Source organism: Passer domesticus, chromosome 1 (assembly GCF_036417665.1).
Source record: "Passer domesticus isolate bPasDom1 chromosome 1, bPasDom1.hap1, whole genome shotgun sequence".
Taxonomy (NCBI): Eukaryota; Metazoa; Chordata; class Aves; order Passeriformes; family Passeridae; genus Passer; species Passer domesticus.
The window spans coordinates 44,279,133-44,298,963 of record NC_087474.1 but is presented as its reverse complement, the minus strand read 5'-3'; the positions used below and the strand labels follow the sequence as shown (position 1 = coordinate 44,298,963).

Here is a 19,831-nt window from a genome sequence, read left to right as displayed (position 1 = left end):
AGGTATGTTCCATGATGGGTTTTGACAAGATATTAGGTTCCAAGAAGCTACAGGTATGTTTTACTTATCTAAGCCATCACTGATTGCTGTTAGACTCAATTTTAGAGTTTTATATAAAAATATTTAACTTCATAATCTATCAAGGAGTAAAGCTGATCTAATTTGTGTGCACAGCACCACCGACTGTGGACATTTAATGAACAGTGCACTTGACAGCTTTAATAAAACATAGCATTTGCCAGCAGAGATAATTAGAATTGAAGCAGTAAAATTCTAGTGTTTGGCAACATAGATGAAACAACTTCATTAAAATGTACAGCTTCAGCGAATGAAAAGCAGGAAAGCACTGGACCCTGAAGAATCAGCCTTCTCAAAAATAATTGCTTCAGTGCTTAAAAAGGACAGCTATGAAATACCAAGGGCATAACAAGGAAATACTAGCATTAAAAAAAAAGAAACCACAGAAGATAAATCAAGCTTTTCTAATAGGACTGAACTGTATTTAGGCCATTAAACTTTTCATTCTAATTTTGAAGGGTTGTACTTTCACAAAAGAAATCAGTTGAAGTATTTATTTAAACCAGTTAGGTAAACGGGTGTGAATTAGCAAAGAGGGAGTAGGAATCTTGGCAAGATACTAAAGCTGCCTTTTCTCTTCCTTTAAGGGGATTAGAACTTAGAACAGTACTAGGCAAACTACAGTATTTTAATTACATTATAGATAACAAAAGAGATTGCACTTGTGATAAGAGGTTTGCAATTTGGGAGACTCCACATACGTGTTTGCTAATTATGTATCCAAGAATCCAGAAGAGAAAGCCCTAAATGCTATGTTTACAGATGTGCTGTAATTAAATCTTACACTACATACCACAGTACTCCTGCTCATTCAATATAATCAGAGTGATTAAAGTTTACACTCTCCTTCTCAAGCTTATATATGATCTACGAACACAAGTTAGGTAAGTAAGGGGACATAAGAATATAGAGGCTTGATTTTTCTTACACTAAATTCATTGAAAGAAGAAAATTATAGAAATTAACCATATTCAAATTATAGTTATTAAAATATGCCATTCTTATCTGGTGATTCTTTGTCACAGTATAGATGAGAATAAATAAACCAAAACATTGATGCTAACAAGGAGATATTTACAGAAAGATAGTTTAAGATTGCATTCAAGCTAACTTATTTTGCTTTGCTATTACTTTATGAAACAGGGAGTCAAACTTTGGTTAATTTCATCTCTAACATTTTGTGGCTTTTGATTCATAAGACCAGTTATGCACAAACTGAAAGCATATAAATATGGATCTCTAACATTAAGGTAGTACTGTTTTCCTTATTAATTATCTAAATCAGAAGTAAGAACAGTCATATCTCTTGCTACTTTGCTTTTCAAAAATCAGACTTTTTCAAAAGTACCGTTCAACCAGAACTAATATTTGCAAATATTTCCCTCTGGGTATGGTCACACAAAAAGGAGTAACTAATCCGACAACCAGTTTCTAGAATGACCATACTTTTCAGATGTATCACAACAGTGACATAATCAGTTCACACACAAAGATTTTAAGTCTTGTAACTTTCACAGAAATTCCTGCTGGAATATTGAAAAATAAAGAGCATTTGCATTTTTAGTCAATATGTACTTAGGCAAAGTCAATTGAGCATAGGGGAAAAGTAGTGATTTTGAAGGATTAACTAAGGAGAAAGGAAACCATTAATAAAAACCTAGAATGTCAAGCATCAACCAACAGAAAGCAGTAAAATTAGTCATAGAGTTTGTTTTAATACCCACTGCAGCAGGCAATGAAAAATTTCACAATCTTACATTCATGGCTACAGATGAATTGCAAAGGAATTCAGCAGCAGCTCTTAAAATAGAGCAACAGTTCCTCTTGCTACAAAACTGCACCTAAATTTCTAGCAGCAATGAAACCTCAAAGCTTATCCTTTTGCATTTAAAAACCTTAATGAAAGAACTCCACTCCCGTGGAAAATTTTCTTTACTATCAACAGAGGGATTCGGAGTAGGTTCCTCTCCCAAACAGATTCAGGCTTCTTCACAGAGAGGACACTCAGAAGCAATTTCATATAAAAACAAACTTCCCCATTACCTAGAAAAAAGTAGCCAAGCAAATTAGCTTCCTGAGGATTAGAACTATTCATTGTGAATAACACTGAGGTTTCCTAAAAAGAAAAGTTTGCATACAGCTGAACAGACAGTATGGAAAAAATCTATACAGATATCTCATTCTGGAGAATTCCGGTATTCTGGAAGAATTCATGCTGGTATGCTCTGAAGAAATGAAACTCTACAAGTAATAGCTACCACCACAGCAGTAACTTCATATTTAGAATTATAAATCTGGAGATGCAATGGAGAGTCTCAAGTAGCAGGGAATCATTTGAACTGCAAACTCACTTGGGAGCTGCAATCAAACATTATGCCAAAAATTACCATACCAAAATATTCACTTATCAGACTTGAATTTCCAGCATTCATTAAAGCTACTTCATCAGCAACTCAGAATGACAGATAACAATGAGTGGACATCTTTTTCTACATGGATTTTGCTTTGATGCAAAAGACACTTTGCCACCACAAGGAAAGAAGTCTCCTATACTCTGTTCATTAATCCATCATCAGCTGTTATGAAATGGGTCTCTGTCTCTTCTCCTTCAGAACCTGCTTCCATATCCATAGCTAACTAGCTGCTAAAGCAGTATTTAAAAGCAAAAACTGATCCTGACTCAGTTTCTGCTGCCTTTAGAGGAGTGCAAGATCAGGAGTGAAAAGCCTTTCCTGACATTTTCCATAACTGAAAAAAAATCCTGACCAAAAAAAAAACCAAGACAGGAAAAGCTATGCTTTTAAAAGGAAGAAAAAGGGATAGAAAGAAAAAATCCATTGTCCCTCTTAATCTCAAAGTGAATGTTTTATTCTTTGTACTCACAGACTTAGTTAAAATCCAGCAGTGTTGGTGAAAAAGATGTTGAATGAAGAGCCACAGGCTGACAAAGAAGTACAGGGAAATTGAACCTATCTGAATGAGGAAAGAATGCTTTTCTCTATCACAATTTAGTTGGGTTGAGAGATATATTTAAGCTGTCAAAAGGGGCAGGAAAAGCACACTTGCATGTTTAATATTTTTGACTTTATGCCTTGCTTTATGCCTTCTACCCTCAAAATACTAATTACTTTGAAAAGCGTTATTTTTTTCCCCACACATTCACATTTACTCAATCTGTAATCGCAACAAAGAAAGTTGATAACTAGTTTATCAAGTTACATTAAACTTGAAAACAATGAAGGGCTGTTAAATCAAAAGGAAATGTCTGCTGAATCTTCTGTTGCTAGAATCATGGTATAGTCTGATTACATTTGGCACCTTCAAAACACATCATTCCTCACTTTCTATTATTACTTATTTTAGGGATTACTTAAGTAGATGATTACTAGTCTGAAAGACATTAGGAAATTCTCTTTATATTTTATATATTTTTATTTTTTACAGCGAGTCTGTACATCTCATTTGTAGACACCTGGTCATAGAGATTTTGCATATTCCCAAGAGACATGTATTTGAAAAACAAGCATACTCAACAACCAGGCTCTATCAGCTATCGATCTACTGAGCTCAAAGTACACATCCTACTGTGCATGGAGGTCCTAGGAAACTCATCTTCCAGCCTTTCCCCACTCAAGGTACTCCTAGAGTTGCTGTATCTGTTGGTTGATACCAAGGCACCAAACCACATGGCAGGAAACAGGGGAGCACTAACAATATTCCTCAGTGAACAGACTGGCAGAAATGCTAGAAAGTAACACAGACAGTATTATTATCCCATGAGAGATAGGGCATTTCTTTCATGTTTCTGTCCAATTATGCTCTAAGCAAACTATATTCCTACTAGGACACTACGCAGTCAAGGCAAGAGAAATTATGAACTGATTGCTGCAAACGAAAACATCTGCAAACATTGCAAAACACTGTGTTTATTAGGTGTAAAAAAAAATATTAAGTCTATTAATGACTACAGTGGGTTTTTTTGTGGTGCTATAAATACTATCTCTTAAACAGTAAGTTTGTTTGCTTGGAAATGAAAGTCATGTGTACTCTAAGGAAATATTATATGGAGATTTTAATTGGCATGACTTTTCTGTGATTAATATGCATGGTCAGGATGAGACAATTCATGACTGATTCAATACTTAAATTTCAGCAACTTCAAAATCACTAGTCTTGTCCTTTCCTTCTGACACTGCAGAAGATTATAGAATTGGGTATCTCCTCCATTTCAGCATTTTTGTTTCCAGATGACTAAACACTGAAAAAATTAGAATGCATAGTACACTAATGTACTGCGCTGGGTTTGTTGGATTGGAATTTTCTTGATCAGTTAATTAAGGACCATGGACATTAACAAATCTTTATCATAATGTGTTACCATAATCACATTATTAAATACTAATAACCCAGAAAAAAACCCCAGTTTTAGTATGTTACAGTATCTTTGTGAACTACAGGAATGGAGTTTACGGGCAAACTATCTCTATAAAGTCTCTTCTTCCATAAATTATTGGTATATAATTTTTATTCCCAATTCTATCTCAAGTTAATGCTCCTGATAAACAGTATGTGTATTACACAAACACACTATCATCTGAGTGTTATCTTGGTACTTATTCAAGAACTTGATGTATTTTCTTCTTATCCAGGCTGTGGAAATATAAAAGGAGCTGAGGTGGATTCAGTAGAATAAGAACACAACAGAACTGAACTATGATAGTGGAGCAAGGTTAGAATTCAGAGTAATCCTAACTGTGTGTGCACCACAGTGATTAAAACTCTTCTGAGTGGATTTGATACACATATTTAAGCTAAGTAAGACTTGAAGTATTTGCTACCTCTCAAAGTCAGTTTACAAACATCGGTATTTTTACAATCCAGGCCTTAAAAATACAGTGTTTATATGGCCATCAAAAGCTTCATCACTTTCAGAGGAAAAAGGAAATAAATCTGGTATTAAGAGCCATGTTTGGGTACATCTGGAAGGAGCAGTTTGTATTCACAGCCAGAGAACTTCTCAACTGGAACAAACAATAATAATAAAAAAGATAGCAAAAGGAAGTATTTACTATGTAAATACTAGAAATACTGTCTCTCTTGTATACACAACAGGAAGGAAATTTACTGTTATCCCAAAACCTCCCACAGACATACAAACCACTGATCAGCTTAACTTGGTGTCCAACAAATGAGCCACTAACCCTATTCTCTAATTAAATTCTGTGCAAGAGTAACATAATTTTGCTTTGTTACTGTTTACCAGAAGGAGCAGGATGTAGTGAAGATGAAAAATTTAAAAGAACAAGTAAATTCATGTAGAGACTAGAAAGAGAGAATTGCAAGGTTAAATGACAATACCTTCTCCTTGCTTAAATTTTTCCAGGATATTGCTGCAGTTTCCAGAATCTCCAGAGTCTGCTTTTATATTAGCTATGCCTGTGGCACCGGAACCAAAGAGAGAGTATGTATCTTGGTTAGGTTGGTCTGGGACAGAAATAGCATTTTTTAATTACATTGTAGTTTTTATTCTTTAATTTGTCTTCTTCCTGCTTTGCATTTAATTCTTATTTTATCTCTATCTGTGACCCTAGAAAAAGTGAACACAAAGTTCACTTTAGTAGGTTGTATTTCAGGTACATACATTTCAGAAACACACTTATGAAGTGACAGCTTCATTTTAGCTGTATAAAATACTAACAGCATAATTGCAATGTCAGTCACAGGAATTCACTGATACTGAAAGACAGCTGTTCCCTTAGCCAGCAACAGTCTGATGATGCTAGGCCACAGAACAGCATCTGAAAGAGAACTGATGAGAAAGAAGTAAAATGGAGAAAGAAATGACAGCTAACAAGAATAGCATTTATAGCAATTATTATTACTCAAAATATGCTTACAATATGAGTTCTATAATAAATTTTCATGTGCTAATAGATCATTATTCTTGTGAATTTAAGATGGGATCTGAGTAAAAGAGAATAGATATAGATTGCATATAAGGAAGAAATTATTTGCAATAAGGGTGTTGAGACAATGGCACAGGTTTCCTAGAAAAGTTATAGATGCCCTATCCCTCTAACTGTTTCAGGCCTGGCTGGATAGGACTTTGAGCAAACTGGTCCAGTGAGTGACATCCCTGCTCAGGGCAAGGGGGGTGGAACTAGAGGATAGTTAAAGATTCCTTCCAACCCAAACTATTCTATGGTTCTTTGATTTAGTTCTTACCACTCAGAATATTAAACTGAGAAGAAAAGACAAAAAATAGTAATTGCTCCACTGAGTATATAAACAAGAATATAGCAATTTTGGATTAATTTTGGACTAGCCTGAGCCTTGCTCCCATGATGGCAGTCTCAATAGCACCAGGCAGTAGACAGCTTGAAAAATTTACAGTCACTCAGCACTACAGGGTCACCTGATACCCCACTGATACTCCCTGAAGCACTCTGTGCACTTGCTTGGCACAAACCAAGCACCACTTCTGAAAACTCTTACTCTCACCTGTTCTAAAGTCAATTCTTATGTTGCAAAGAAGAGAAATGGCACAACTTACAATTAAAAAACTTAACTCGCATCTAGAAGAGCACAAGGAAAGGAAACCAATTCTGCTTCTCATAAGTACTTGTGAAACAGTATCAGATGCTATGACTTGAAAAAAGTATATCTCTTGCTGCTAAATATGATATCACATTTAATTTATTCCATTTTAGTCAGAAATTTACAGATGGTTCAAAGACAGAATCAGAAATGGCTAAGTTCAGCAAAATAGGGGGCTCTTCTAAGCAAGTCCCACATTCTCAAAGACAGAGGAAGTTATACTGCATTTTGTTACTACAATTGGTAAGAATGTATTGAACAGCATTTTTCTCTTTTCACATCTTTCCAGGGTAATCTTCAAGTAATTTATTATAGTTTTCTTCATGGTTTCACCCCATCTCTTTCCCCAAGTAATTTCTATTTAAATACCTACTTACAGATTCAAGAAATCAACTTTAAGAATACAGGTCTGAAAATTGTTATAGCTTATGAAAATAGATTCCACTTAATGACAGAGATATATTTCAGTCATATATATGTAGGACATAGAAAGATTTGAATTGAACCTGATTTTCCTCACTGTTAAGGCAATTATTGCCTGTAAAGATAGGAGATACCATTGCCTTCAGAGTGTAACTAAGTGCCTTCAACCCCCCTAAAGTGTGAGGGCTTTTTGTCCTTCATATACCTTCATTTCAGTGGTAAACAGGCACTAAATGATTATATGAGAACTCATATTTATTACTTTATAAGGAAGACAGGATCCATTAAATATGTATATACAGACACATGAACATACACACATTTTCTTATAACGTATCTCAACCATGACATACGAAATACAACTGAAACTTATTTAGCAGTGCTGAAAAATCAATGACTTGAGACTCTGTGCTGTTTCAAAATGGAGCTAGACTTTCAGTTTCCTTAAATATTTAAGGCTTCACACAAACATTCCCAGCATGCATGACACACTTGCTAGGTTATCACACCGCCTGTATCCCACAGTAGTTTGCTATCTTACAAGAAATGTAGAGGATTTCAGTTCTTTCATTTCTCCTCATTTTTAGTGAAAGTCCATCAGAAAGATCATCAGTAGGCTCTGTGACAAGGAAAATTTAATATATACAAACTGAAGAAACTTCAGTAGGAGATGGTGAAAGATGTTAGTAAAGCATCTTGCTTAGTAGTCAAAATATTTATTTTGAGCTTCAGAAACCCATAGTCAGCCGTTTCCTCTAGGATGATTTTGAACTTGGATCCGCACATGGGCCCTTCCCCTAAAGCATTCCTGATTGACATGCCACTGGCTACCCTGAGATCTGCCTTTCTCCTTTACCTCCCATGCAAGTATGGGCAGAAAATTCATCCTGAACAAAAGAAGCCTTTCCCAGTGAAATATGCATCCAACTTGGAATAACATAATGAAACCCTGAAATAACCCCTGTATTTCCTCCCCCAAAAAACAGACTGGAATCCTGAAAAGAAATGGAGCCATGATCACAGAATCACAGAATATTCTGAGGTGGAAAGGACCCGCAAGGATCACTGAGTCCAACTCTGAAGGGAATGGCCCATATAGGGTTCAGCCCCACAACCTTGGTGCTCTTTCCCACTGAGCTGATCAGCAAGGTTCTGCTGCTCTACCCAAGCTGTCTACCAGCAAAGAGCAGCTTTACTCTCATATGAATTGATAGCCTGAAAAGGAGTTGGATATTTTTAGATCAAAGTAGCATTTTGATACTAAGAGAGAGTCATAAAATACCATCAAGAACTAAATTTAATAACACTAGAGGCCAGACAGAAATTTTAGCCCATATGTGGTGGCACACAATGCGTCATTGCAGTGTAAAAGGAAAGAATAAAGCAAAATAATAAAAAATAAACCAAAATCCAAGTAAAAATCTCCCCAAAAAACAAACCAAAAAAGTCCACAAAAACCCCAAGAATTGTACCACTGGATTAAGACAGCATAGAAACATATTTTAGATGGAGAAATTAAAATTTTAACTTTGTTAGAACACAAAATCTTAGTAATAACTAAATTAACAATTTTTAATTACTCATAATAAGCCACCTCACAATTATTAGGTAGCTATATTAGTCTTTGACTTCATTCCATTCAATCTATACTCCCTGAACAGTTATTCATACTGAAAAATGTGTACAATAGATGTGAGAGAATAAAAGGATCAAAGAGGAAAACAGCTAAAATATAGCTGAAAACCTGGTAACAGAAATTTTACAAAAGCCAGGGAGAGGAGACTAGAGTATCATTAGCCATTTTCATATCCTAATGGAACATGCAAGTTTCAGTCTGTTACTAAGAGTGGGTCCATGGCAAAGAGCCCAAATGAGGTCTGAGAAAGCATAATGTACCTTTAATGATTGAAATAGCAAGAAAATTAAATCTAATCATGTTTCATTAAGCATACTTTAGCTCCCATTTTTACTAAATTATTCTATTATGATTTCCCAACTGTCTGTTGAAATAACCTTTTACAGCAATCTAATTCACCATCATAAACAAGTCTCATTTCTCACAATGAAGCCCCCTGGGATTAGTGAGAGGAGATGGAAAATCTAAACCTTGCCAATCCTGCAGCCACTAAGGTAACCACTCAGGGAGACAAAGATTTTTGTTTTCCTATTTGTGGCTGAGATCATTAAGATATAATTAGAAACGTATTCATGAGTATCAGAGTGTCTGTTATGGAGATACCATTCGCCCAACAAGCATCCTCTATACTAGTCTTTAAAAAGCACAGGAGCAGGCATAATCCCCACTTGATTCTCTGGAGAGTTCTGCATTAAATGGACTGCATTAGACATCCCTCTCACTCTCTGCTTTTTAATGGAACCTTATACATGCATGCAGTATTTTCTCAGTCTCCATTGTTACCATCAGAACTGCTGGTCTGTTTGCTTTCAGCAATATGCTCCTGCAGTGCCATCCAGATGTGAGCCCTAAAGATAGCTACGTGCAGGGAATTTAAATCCTGCTCCAGAACTTGACACAGGGCAAGCAAATGTAGAATTTGAGAATATACAATCAGAAATGGATTGTTTACAGAATAATCCCCAGCTCTCTGCAGCAGTGAAAGGAGCTATCAGCCCTCATCCTTTCTGCTTTAGTCAAACAAATTAAATATACACCAAGGAGAAATATCTCACTTTACTCCAATAGGTAACTGAAAGAAATCTGTTTTTCCTTTGTAAAGACCTTAGTTATTGCCAAACTTCATATCAAATAACTTGACAGCCACAGAAAATTAAAAGCAATGTCACCCACTAAGCAGTGCTTAAGTATCTGCCACAGGGATCAATTTGGGACCCCCAGTTAAACTGCAGTCACCATATTTAGCATTATAAGGTTTGAGCAGGTTATTATCTTATTTGGTAGTCAGGAGTTCAAAAGGAACCCAGTATATGAAACAGAAAGAAGGAGTTGTAGGGCACAACTTTGCTTCCTGTATCCATAGGATTAGTAAAGAAATATTTGATCAAAAGATCCAATGGGCAGAAATTGAACATTGTAATATAAACAGGGGACTCAAAAGAGAAATCTGAGAGGAAAGGAAAAAAAATTACCAAAATTTCAGCTGAGTCTTTGAGATTATGCTCTATTATAATTGTAATTAGAAAGTTACAGTGGGTAAACTAAGATTGTGTCATGGTAGATGTAATCTTTTTGCATACATATGGCTAATGAATCTACCTTAGCAAAGCAATGATTTTTAAGCTTGCCTATAAAATCATTATACCAAACAAAATATATTTAGAACCTAAACATCTACTACAATGAGTAAATGACTAAAAAACAAAGTAAAAAGTAGAATATTAAGATTTAAATTGTTTTGCTTTGTGGAAGATAGACATTCTAAAATCTAATTATCACCCTGCAATACAAACTCTTCAGGAAGGCATTAACCCAAGGAATGCATAAAGAATACATGGCTGAGGCCAAACCAGACAAATTTCTAGATAAACTATCAGAGTTCAGATGCATAATGTGGAAACCCCTGCCAGCCAGAAACCTTTCACGGACATTCAATATTCTTTTACAAACTCCATTGTGAAGCACACAATAGTTCAGTACCTTACTCATCAGAATCCAGCTGGTCAATAAAGGTACAGTCAGCAACTGCCACATTCCTATGCCAATATTTATTTAGATGGGATTAGGAGATGTACCTCAGCTGTTTGACAGAACAGCGATCATGTCACAGCAAAATTCTCGTCACAAAATCATTAAATCTTACCCCGAAAAACATGTATCTCAGATTTACTTCAATATACATTTTTCCTTAAATGCTTTCTCTTTGTCTTGACATTTACATTAGCAGGAACAATAAATCAGCAATTTGCTTTTAATCAGCCTGACAAACATGAAGTGTGGAAGAAGTGAGAGTTTGCATTGATATTGCTTCTACAGCAAAAATAAATTAATTTTTAAATGTAGACATTAATCACCTTGCATGAACTTTGATGGTGATTCCTTTCTGTATCATCCATTTAAAATTTTTCATAAAATTCAAAGAAACTATGGTAAGGTCATGATTTCTTCCTATAACTTGATAGTTAAAGGTCATAGAGGACACACTTTGGTACTAGACTTGTGAAGTCTCATGTTAGAAATAATCTTTGACAGCACCTGACTTTCACACGTTTGCATTGCACCACATTGTGGTGCTACAGCCTCTCCTCTTCCATAGGTCTCCACGCGCCCTTCAGCTGTGACCCACGAGTGGGGTGGGAGTGAGGGAATGCTGCAGGGCTGTGCCCCAGCCAGCAGTTACAGACAGAAGTAGCCCTGCTGGCTTCTCCAGGCTGCTCTCCCACTCCCTCCTCTGCTGCTCGCAATCAACTGCCACAGAGCTCTTGGGACCAGGAACATTTCTTCTTTCCATCGCACAATACAGTATAAAGAACACTTACAAGGTCACAAAGACTTCAAGATTTCTAACAGAAATTATTTGTTACACACACACATATATATATGGGTTTATTTATCACACCCATGCATACATATATATATATGAATATTACAAAATTACAATCTGACTATGGGAAAAGAACTAAATAAACAAAATGAAATGTGTCCAAGATGTGAGTACTGCAAGACTGAGAATAGGAAAAAAGCTTAAAGAATGGGAGGTAAGATTTATCAGTTACTGATAAAAGTAGGGTAGGATGAACAACAAAAGATAAAGAATTTAATTTGTTTAATCTTATTCACAGCAGAACCAGTCACCAATCTAGAAGATTAACCACTTTAGTTGCATTGCTTAAATTAAAATGTAGGAGAAAGGCAGTAAATGCTATGAACTTTTGGAGGAAAGGGGTGTGACAGAAGTAAGATGGATTCTGAAGATGATGATGCCATCATTAAATCTCTAATTAAAAAAGAGCACAATTATCCCTTTACCCATCCCAAACCACCTCCTAAATATTTTTTCCCTAAGTGGGAAAATAGTCTAATTATAATGACTGAGTGATGTTTTGATGTAATAAAAATTCTGCAAAAATGTGCTACATTAAACACTGACAACTCTGATCATAAACAATGGCTAAATACTAATTCTTAAAGAAAATCCAAACTTCTTTGTGAAGTCTCCAAATTAGTGTGAATTTTTAACTCCACAGCCAGCCAAATAAACAGCACAGGCCAAAAATTAACCTCATAACTCAAAGCTGTGTATTTTTAACTAGCTAATTTTTCTAAGAAACAACTTGTTTCAGAAAACAAGTCAATCTATTTAAGTCATAAAAAATTAAACTGGTTTCTCAAATAAAAATGGGAATTTTAAGACAAATTTCTGCAGCTAGTAACTAAAATCTCACAATACAGAAATGTTCCCATGCATTTATTTTTAGTATATAAAGCAGAATCTGACTCAGTTCAAATAGAAGGTCTACCTACCCTAACAACATATCTAAAACACTCAACAACAGAAGAAGCCCGACATGACAGGTATACTGAACACTTTCCTTAGCCTCCAGGAATTCACAGCCCAAGGACTTTGAGCCAGATGCAGAGTTTATACACATAACAGCTCTCAATGGATTTTTGGTCCATTAATTTGTCCGTTCTATTTTTTAATTAATGTAAACTGAGGATGCCATCCAGCAGAGCTGAAAGCTGAACATAACTCTACAGGAAAAAGAAATTAACCTTTTGTCAATTTTTCAGATCCCAACTGCAAGTTTTCTTTAGTTTTTATAATACAGATCTTGTGTGAGTGGAGACAGTGAGCAGCAATACTGTTCCCTATTCACCTGACTATGGTACATACATGTCAACCACCACCTTTCAGATTAAAGCATACAGAAGGATCATCTCTTCCACAATGGCCTTTCCAGACCTTGAAGCATCTCTAGTTTTTTTCTTTACACTATTTGCAGTTCTACTGTGAACATTTTGAGATGGGGAACCCAAAATCCACACATGGAGTAACATATACTGTGTTTCTCTGCCTACCATTGCAATACTTCATCTTACAATGAGTAACACTCAGTTTTCCAGACGAGGACAAAGGATTAAACAGATGTTTTTATTAGACTGTTTTTATCTAACCACAATATTTCATTCCTGAGTGATAATGGCGACACATCTTGCATGACTGCACATGTAGAGCTGTGACCCTAGATAGCAGTCTCACATCGTGCAATACTTCAGAACACATACAGCTTTCATATCTGCTTTGAAAAGGGGTGCAAATGAAACTGAAAGTGAGTAGTATTAGGTGTCAAAAAAACTTGAGAGGATTTTAATTACATGAATAATCACAAGATCCTGGAGGTTAGCCACAAAACTTCTATCAAAAAAGGCACAAACCAAGTGTGATGAAACAATATGTGAATGCTGAACAGGTTTATGACTACACAAAAACCTAAACCAATACCAACCAAACCAAATACTGTTTAAGAGGGAGAAAACCCTGCTTTAAAACCTCTGCACTGTGAACTCTAAGTCCTTAAAAGACTGTGTTTGCTGAAAAAGTGAGAGGGAGAGGACATAAGCACCAATTGTGTTTCTATCTAAGCCTTAGGGCTGTCCACAGTGATGGTCAGTCCAGACCTCTCGCTCATGGTGCTGTCAGTGAAATCCATCACTAAGGAACATAAGCTCAATACCCTTCTGCCTTAAGTTCCCAAGGCTGACAGACTGATCTGTCATCTAAAATGAAATTCCTGATAAAATGTTCAGTGAGCATGGAAAAACGTTATAAACTCTTCCTTCAGGCTGGACTGGGGGAACAATAACAGAATCATTCCTGATAGAAGGGCTAGATAGAACAAAGTACTATAAAATGAAGGACTGAAGAATTTTTATTAAAGTTTTCTATCAATATAAAGTGACAAAAGAAAAATTATTTCTCTATCAGTGCAAAAAGTCATGTATTTTCCATACTTTTAGAAGTTTGGGGAGTTTTTCCACACGTAATTCTTCACCTAAATACTATAAAAGTCTTCTTACTACACAGTTCAAATATTCTACAAATTTTAATTGTCCTAAAGCTCATAGAGGTAAAAAAAGGGAAAAAAAGGTCTTAGTTAACATTTAAGTAAACTTGTTTTCCAAGAAATAAAATCCCGTATCATCAGCTTTATCTGTCATGCGGAAAGCTGAAGTTAGCATGTTCCCTTAAAGGTCAGAGCAGCACTGTTTAAAAGTAAAAATAAAATCATTAGGAAAATTTCTCCACAATAACAGTCAAACTAATCAATGCCAAAATTTAAAAATCCTGTTTAAAACACTGTTAAAAAAACCCACACAACTCATTTCAGATAACCTTGCATAAATGTCCGTGTGTACTGAGAGACAAAACAAGTTGAGAGAAACACTCAGTGACTTTATACACCCATCCATTCAACCCTGACCTACAGTCTGCCTTGGATTTGGTTCATAAAACACCACCCTCATGCAGCATAAAATGTAGATGGCTCAGATAAAGAAGAAATGGGAGGACAGCCAAGCTAGCTGAATAAGCATTACCACTTCAGTTCATCCACTTTTCTTACTTAAAGGTTAAACCATACAAATTATTAGGAAGCAGGAAAAAGATGAAGAGCTCAGAAACCCAAACTCACCTGAAAGACTACTGACTTTGATCCTAGTCTAGAGAAGTTAATGTTTCTAAGTTCAATAAAGCTCACTGTATGGCAGCTACAATGCTAGGAGATAACCTGTGGTGTAATTTTTGTCCAGTTGGCTGATTTTTAGGAAGATGGACTGGGACAATCAAATCACAGAATAACATATGGTTGAAGGTGCCCCTGGAGCTCTCCAGTCTAGCTGGCTGTTTGGCTCAGGCTGCATAGATTCTCCAAGCACAGAGATGTTACAATCTCTCTCACCTCTCATTCCAGTGTTTGATCACCCTCCCCCACAGCAAAAACTTTCTATATCAAGCTTGTATTTCCTATCTTCCAGCTTGTATTCATCCTGTTGTCCCTCCCTTGTGCACTGCTGAATCAAGTCTGGCTGCATCTTCTCTGTACTGTCCCATGAGGCTGCTACAGGCAGGAAAAAGATACCCTCAAGATTTCTTTGCAAAGGTTGTATGAATCTTATTGTCTCATCCTCTCCATGGGTGCCATGTGCTCCAAACCTCCTGGTTATCAGGGTGGGCTTGCTCCAAGATGTCAAAGCTTCAGGGTAAGCACTAGTACATATTTTACAATATATTTTAATATTTTCTCTGAACAGAGTGTTTGAAAACTAGGTATTCCAAACAAGTACAGCCTTCCAAAAAACCCTAACTTTTAAAAGTTGCTCAGAATAACCACTATTACCACATTTGTAGTGGGAGGGGTTTAAGGGAAGTGCCAACTACCAGAACTCAGCATGGTCCAAAGGACAACAGGCAATCCTCTAAATACAGGACAAACCCTGTGGATTCTAAGCAACAGCCAAGGGCCAGCACACAGTAACAAGCAGAAGCTCTACCCTTCGTAGGTGCAGAGACCTCCAAAACAAAAAATTTTGCTGGATCTTAAGTCATCCCTGAAGGGATCATTCCATACCTCATACCATAACTCTGGATAAATGTTACAGTTACTCATTAATTGCTTTGAAAAGAGCTTTAACTGCATCATCACCATGCATCCCTGCAGCACCCCGTTTGTCCTAATCAAGAGAAGATGCAAAAAGACCAGAGACCCCAGCTGAGCTCCAGGTTACCTTAGAGCAACACTGTGAACTGTTCTTGGTCAGGGTAACCATGTGATAAATACATAGATCTGCCATGCAAGGAACAACAGTGATCATTACTTTGTAACAGCATTTTCTTTGAAATTGTGAATATATTTTCTTTCAAAAGACAACTTGTAAGATATTATACCATAATACACAAAATAACTATCTACTCTGGACTACTGCAGAAACATTTACGAAAAAACCCACCTTTACATGTTTGTCTGCTTATTGAAGACCAGTAATATATAACATGAAGAGAGAGATCAAAGAAATGGAAAGCAGTCACAACATCATAAAACTCAGAAATGTGTTCTAGTATCAGCAGTAATCATGGTCACTATTTTTGCAAGGTACAGATACCTATGAACTTCACTCCCTGTTTGTGATTTTCTTACCCAGTATGTTACAGCTAGCTTTAAGATCTTGCTACAGCCTTTTAGATTCCTATTTATTATCTGTAAAATTTTCAACTTTTAGGACAGGATAAATAAATAACTACTAACAAACACATAAGAATATTGTTTATACATGAGTTTTCTTATGTCCCTTAGCACTGCATATAAAATGAAAAAAAAAAAAAAAAACAACCCAGCAGGGTAGCATACACACTAAAATATTAGTGTCTAGCATTAGAAAGCAATTCCTTTAAGATGTAAGTGGCTGAATTTTCTTCCTATACAGGAACATAATGCTGTCACAAATGCTGTGGACTCAATTTTTCTCTCAGAAGTGGCACTCCAGGTGATTTAGTAAATAATTTTATTCCCTCCCCTAACAGGAGCACTGGTTCAAAGTAATTTTGCAGATAAGAAAGAGAATGATAGAAGAATATGCTTTATCAATAGTTCTCCCTTTTTTAAATTCCATTTTATTATGCAGAATACTAATTTATACTATTAAAATTATTTAAAGGATGGCTCTGCTTCCTCTCACTTTTCTCCATCAGCAACTCTACTGGGGATAGATCTACTCAGACATACAGCCATAAAATAGGCTGCCCATATTTACTTAATGCTTCTCATAAAAAAACCTGAATACTTTCTAAGTATTAATGAATTCATCTTCCCTATGTTCTTGTGATATACATTTATAGTTTAGACATCACCTTACTGTAAGAAAAAAATCATTAAAGAATTTTGTTTGAATAAGGTCCAGCTGGGATCTTAAACAAGCTTAGTTTCAGAACGCTGAGAACCAATTGCTGAGTTTTCTCAGAGTAAAGGTGTTCATTGGACACTCAAAGGACAGAAGCATAACAAGCATATGCTGAAAAAGAGGGGTTATACAATTTTCCCAGAGTCAAGGATAAATGTGGATCAGCAGCAGGAATAGGAAGCAGTTGTCTCAATTCTCTCACTATTCTATCAACAAGCCCATTTTTCATCCCAAAAATCACATACTTCAAGTTTTCAGTTTTTTCATGAACTTGTTCTAAAAATATTTGTAAAAAATACACATTTAACTACTTCAAAAAGAAGGCTGAATAAAAGACAGCCAAAATTATTTAACTCAAGCAACTCTACAAGAAAGGCTGAAAAACAGCTACTAATACTATTCAAACCCAGTATCGAGCCCCAATAACAATAATTTTCTCAATGTCATAGATGGAAAGTAAATAATTCCTGCTCTGTTTAATGCTGGCAGTTGTTAGCTCAGAGTTAGGTGGAGACATTTTCACGAATTGCTGCCACACACTGATTGCAGCACAGACAACTCTTAAGCTCTGTGGTTGTAGCAAACGCTTAAAGTCTAGCATACAATCACAATGATATTGAAAATGCAAAATGCTTCTTCCATTGTTGACAGTAAAATGCCTCTGCAAAAAGGAACTTTTGTTGACCTTATCACTGGAGAACAAAGGGCTGGAGACCAGTGCTATGGAAAGGGAGCTGGGATCCTGGCTGATGACAAGTTGACCATGAGTCAGCAGCACCTTGGCAGCCAGGAGGGCCAAGCATGTCCTGGGGGGCATCAGGGACAGCATCTCCAGCCAGGCAAGGGAGGGGATTGTCCTTCACTGCTCTGTGCTGGGGTGGCTTCACTTTGAGTGCTGGGGGCAGGTTTGGGCACTACAATGTAAGAGGACATCAAACTAATAGAGCGTGTCCAGAGAAGGGTGGATAAAACGGTGCAAGGTCTCAAGAGAAGACCTACAAGGAGCATATGAGGTCACTTAGCTTGTTAGCTTGGAGGAGAAAAGGCTGAGGGGAGACCTCATCACAGTCTATGACCTCCTCAAGTGAGGCAGCAGAGGCAAGATGCTGATCTCTCTCTGGTCACCATCAATAAGACAGGAGGAAATGGAATGGAGCTGCATTAAGGAAAAGTTCAGATTCAACATTAGGAAAAGAGTCTTCACTGAGAGGGTGGCTAGGCACTGGAAGAGGCTCCCCAAGGAAGTGGTTACAGCACAAAACCTGACATAGTACAAGGAGCATCTGGACAACACTCTTAGTTGTATGATTACTAAGGTAGTTCTGAATGTAGCAGGAGTTGGACACTATGATCCTTACTAGTCCCTTCCAACTGCAGACAATCTATGGTTCTGTGATTGCTCTATGCATAAGCAAAACCACCACACATCACATGACAACATCTGGGGAAAGAAATCAAGTGTAATGGATTCTTGTTATTAATCACAATCAGAAATTGTGTTTATACCAAGCATTTTGGCTTCTAATAATTTTGTTGTCATCTGTTAGGAACACAATAGTTACACATGAATAACTGTTAAGAATTCATTCCATGTACAGTGTTAATAATTGGAGGGATCAGTTGACCATAACAGATTAACAACCAATTCAGCACTAATCATTTATATGTATAAACACTTCCTCAGAAACTCCTGACTTCAAGATCACTAAAACAAAAGGAAAAAAAAAAATCTGTTTCTGAAAATAAAACTTTCTATCAGCAGAATTCCTCTTTCTGCTAAAAAATTCTCAGGAGAGCACCACTTAGAAATGTTTATTTCCAGGAGGACAAATTCAGATGTGCAGGCTTATCCCTTTTAAGTATACACTATTTTCAAGTCAGCAATTTAAAAGAGATATGTAGTGTCAGGAATCTCATTCTAAAACTGAAAGTGCTTAAGCAACTAAATAGGGTAATGAAAAATCCTAACATTCCTACCAGAGGAGCCATATTTTATTCCTGGAAATTTTGAAATTAACATATGGTACTTTTACAGTGCCTTTTACAGTGTATAGAAGCACTCCTATTAATTTGATTTTACATTAAAAAGAGAATAAACATAATACCTTACTGAATGTTGACACAAGACTTCAATGCATTGGTAAGAAATTTGTCAGTTTGGAAAGGATTTAAACCATTCTCATAGTAAATTTTACACTTGCATTACATTTATCTTTTTTAAATAATATCTTGTATTTTTTTCCTCATTCCAAATACATAAATTTTAAGACAGTTCAACACTTTTTCACTAGTTTCTCCTAAACCCATCTTTGGATATTAAATGCCTTTCAAAATGAACAATTATTTTGCTTTATAAACTACCCATTAAAATAGGGTTTTGGCATTTTCACTTTCAGAAATCCTCACAGATTACACACCTAATCTGTCATAGTAGTTTTAAATACACTGCCACAGCATACAATTTTACTATTAAATATAGCAGATTTGAGAAAATGTGCATACTTCAGAGAAAGAAAAAATAGAGATATCCATTATGGATACATTTAAGGTTTTTAACTAATGTCCATCCTGTAGAAGCCAGAAAAATCACTTCTAGAATCTAATTTCACCTACCTTCTAAATGCAGGTTTTCCCTAACAGCAGTAATGAACTGGTGAAATACACCAAAAAGAGCCATTGCATTGAACATGGTTGTAACAGTATCAAATATACAGACAGGAAGAGGAATACCCCACACTAAGGTATTAAAATAAATAGTATTTCCTGTTCTTTAAAACACATGTAGACTAAGCATTCCCAGATACCTTTGTGTTGATTTTTCTACTAGAGAGTTGATTCTAAATTAAGGATTGAGTATGA

The 19,831-nt window shown here is 36.1% G+C and overlaps 1 protein-coding gene across 23 annotated transcripts in view; it reads right to left on the bottom strand.

Moving 5' to 3' along the window:
• Positions 1–19,831, bottom strand: part of ULK4 (unc-51 like kinase 4) — a 212,714-nt gene that overhangs the window by 92,318 nt on the left and 100,565 nt on the right. For 2 of the 23 annotated variants that reach the window (XR_010361006.1, XR_010361012.1), the window contains exon 32: positions 5,437–5,514. The exons of 18 other annotated variants lie outside the window; for them this stretch is intronic. Coding sequence is in view for 2 of the 5 variants with exons in the window: in XM_064417166.1 (XP_064273236.1) it covers positions 14,264–14,281 (18 nt within the window). In the remaining 3 variants the exon portion in view is untranslated. Of the gene's footprint in view, positions 1–3,663; positions 3,823–5,436; positions 5,515–5,638; positions 5,666–14,248; positions 14,282–19,831 lie in introns of those variants that run through there. 3 more of the 23 variants (XR_010361004.1, XM_064417172.1, XM_064417166.1) reach the window with 3 other exon arrangements.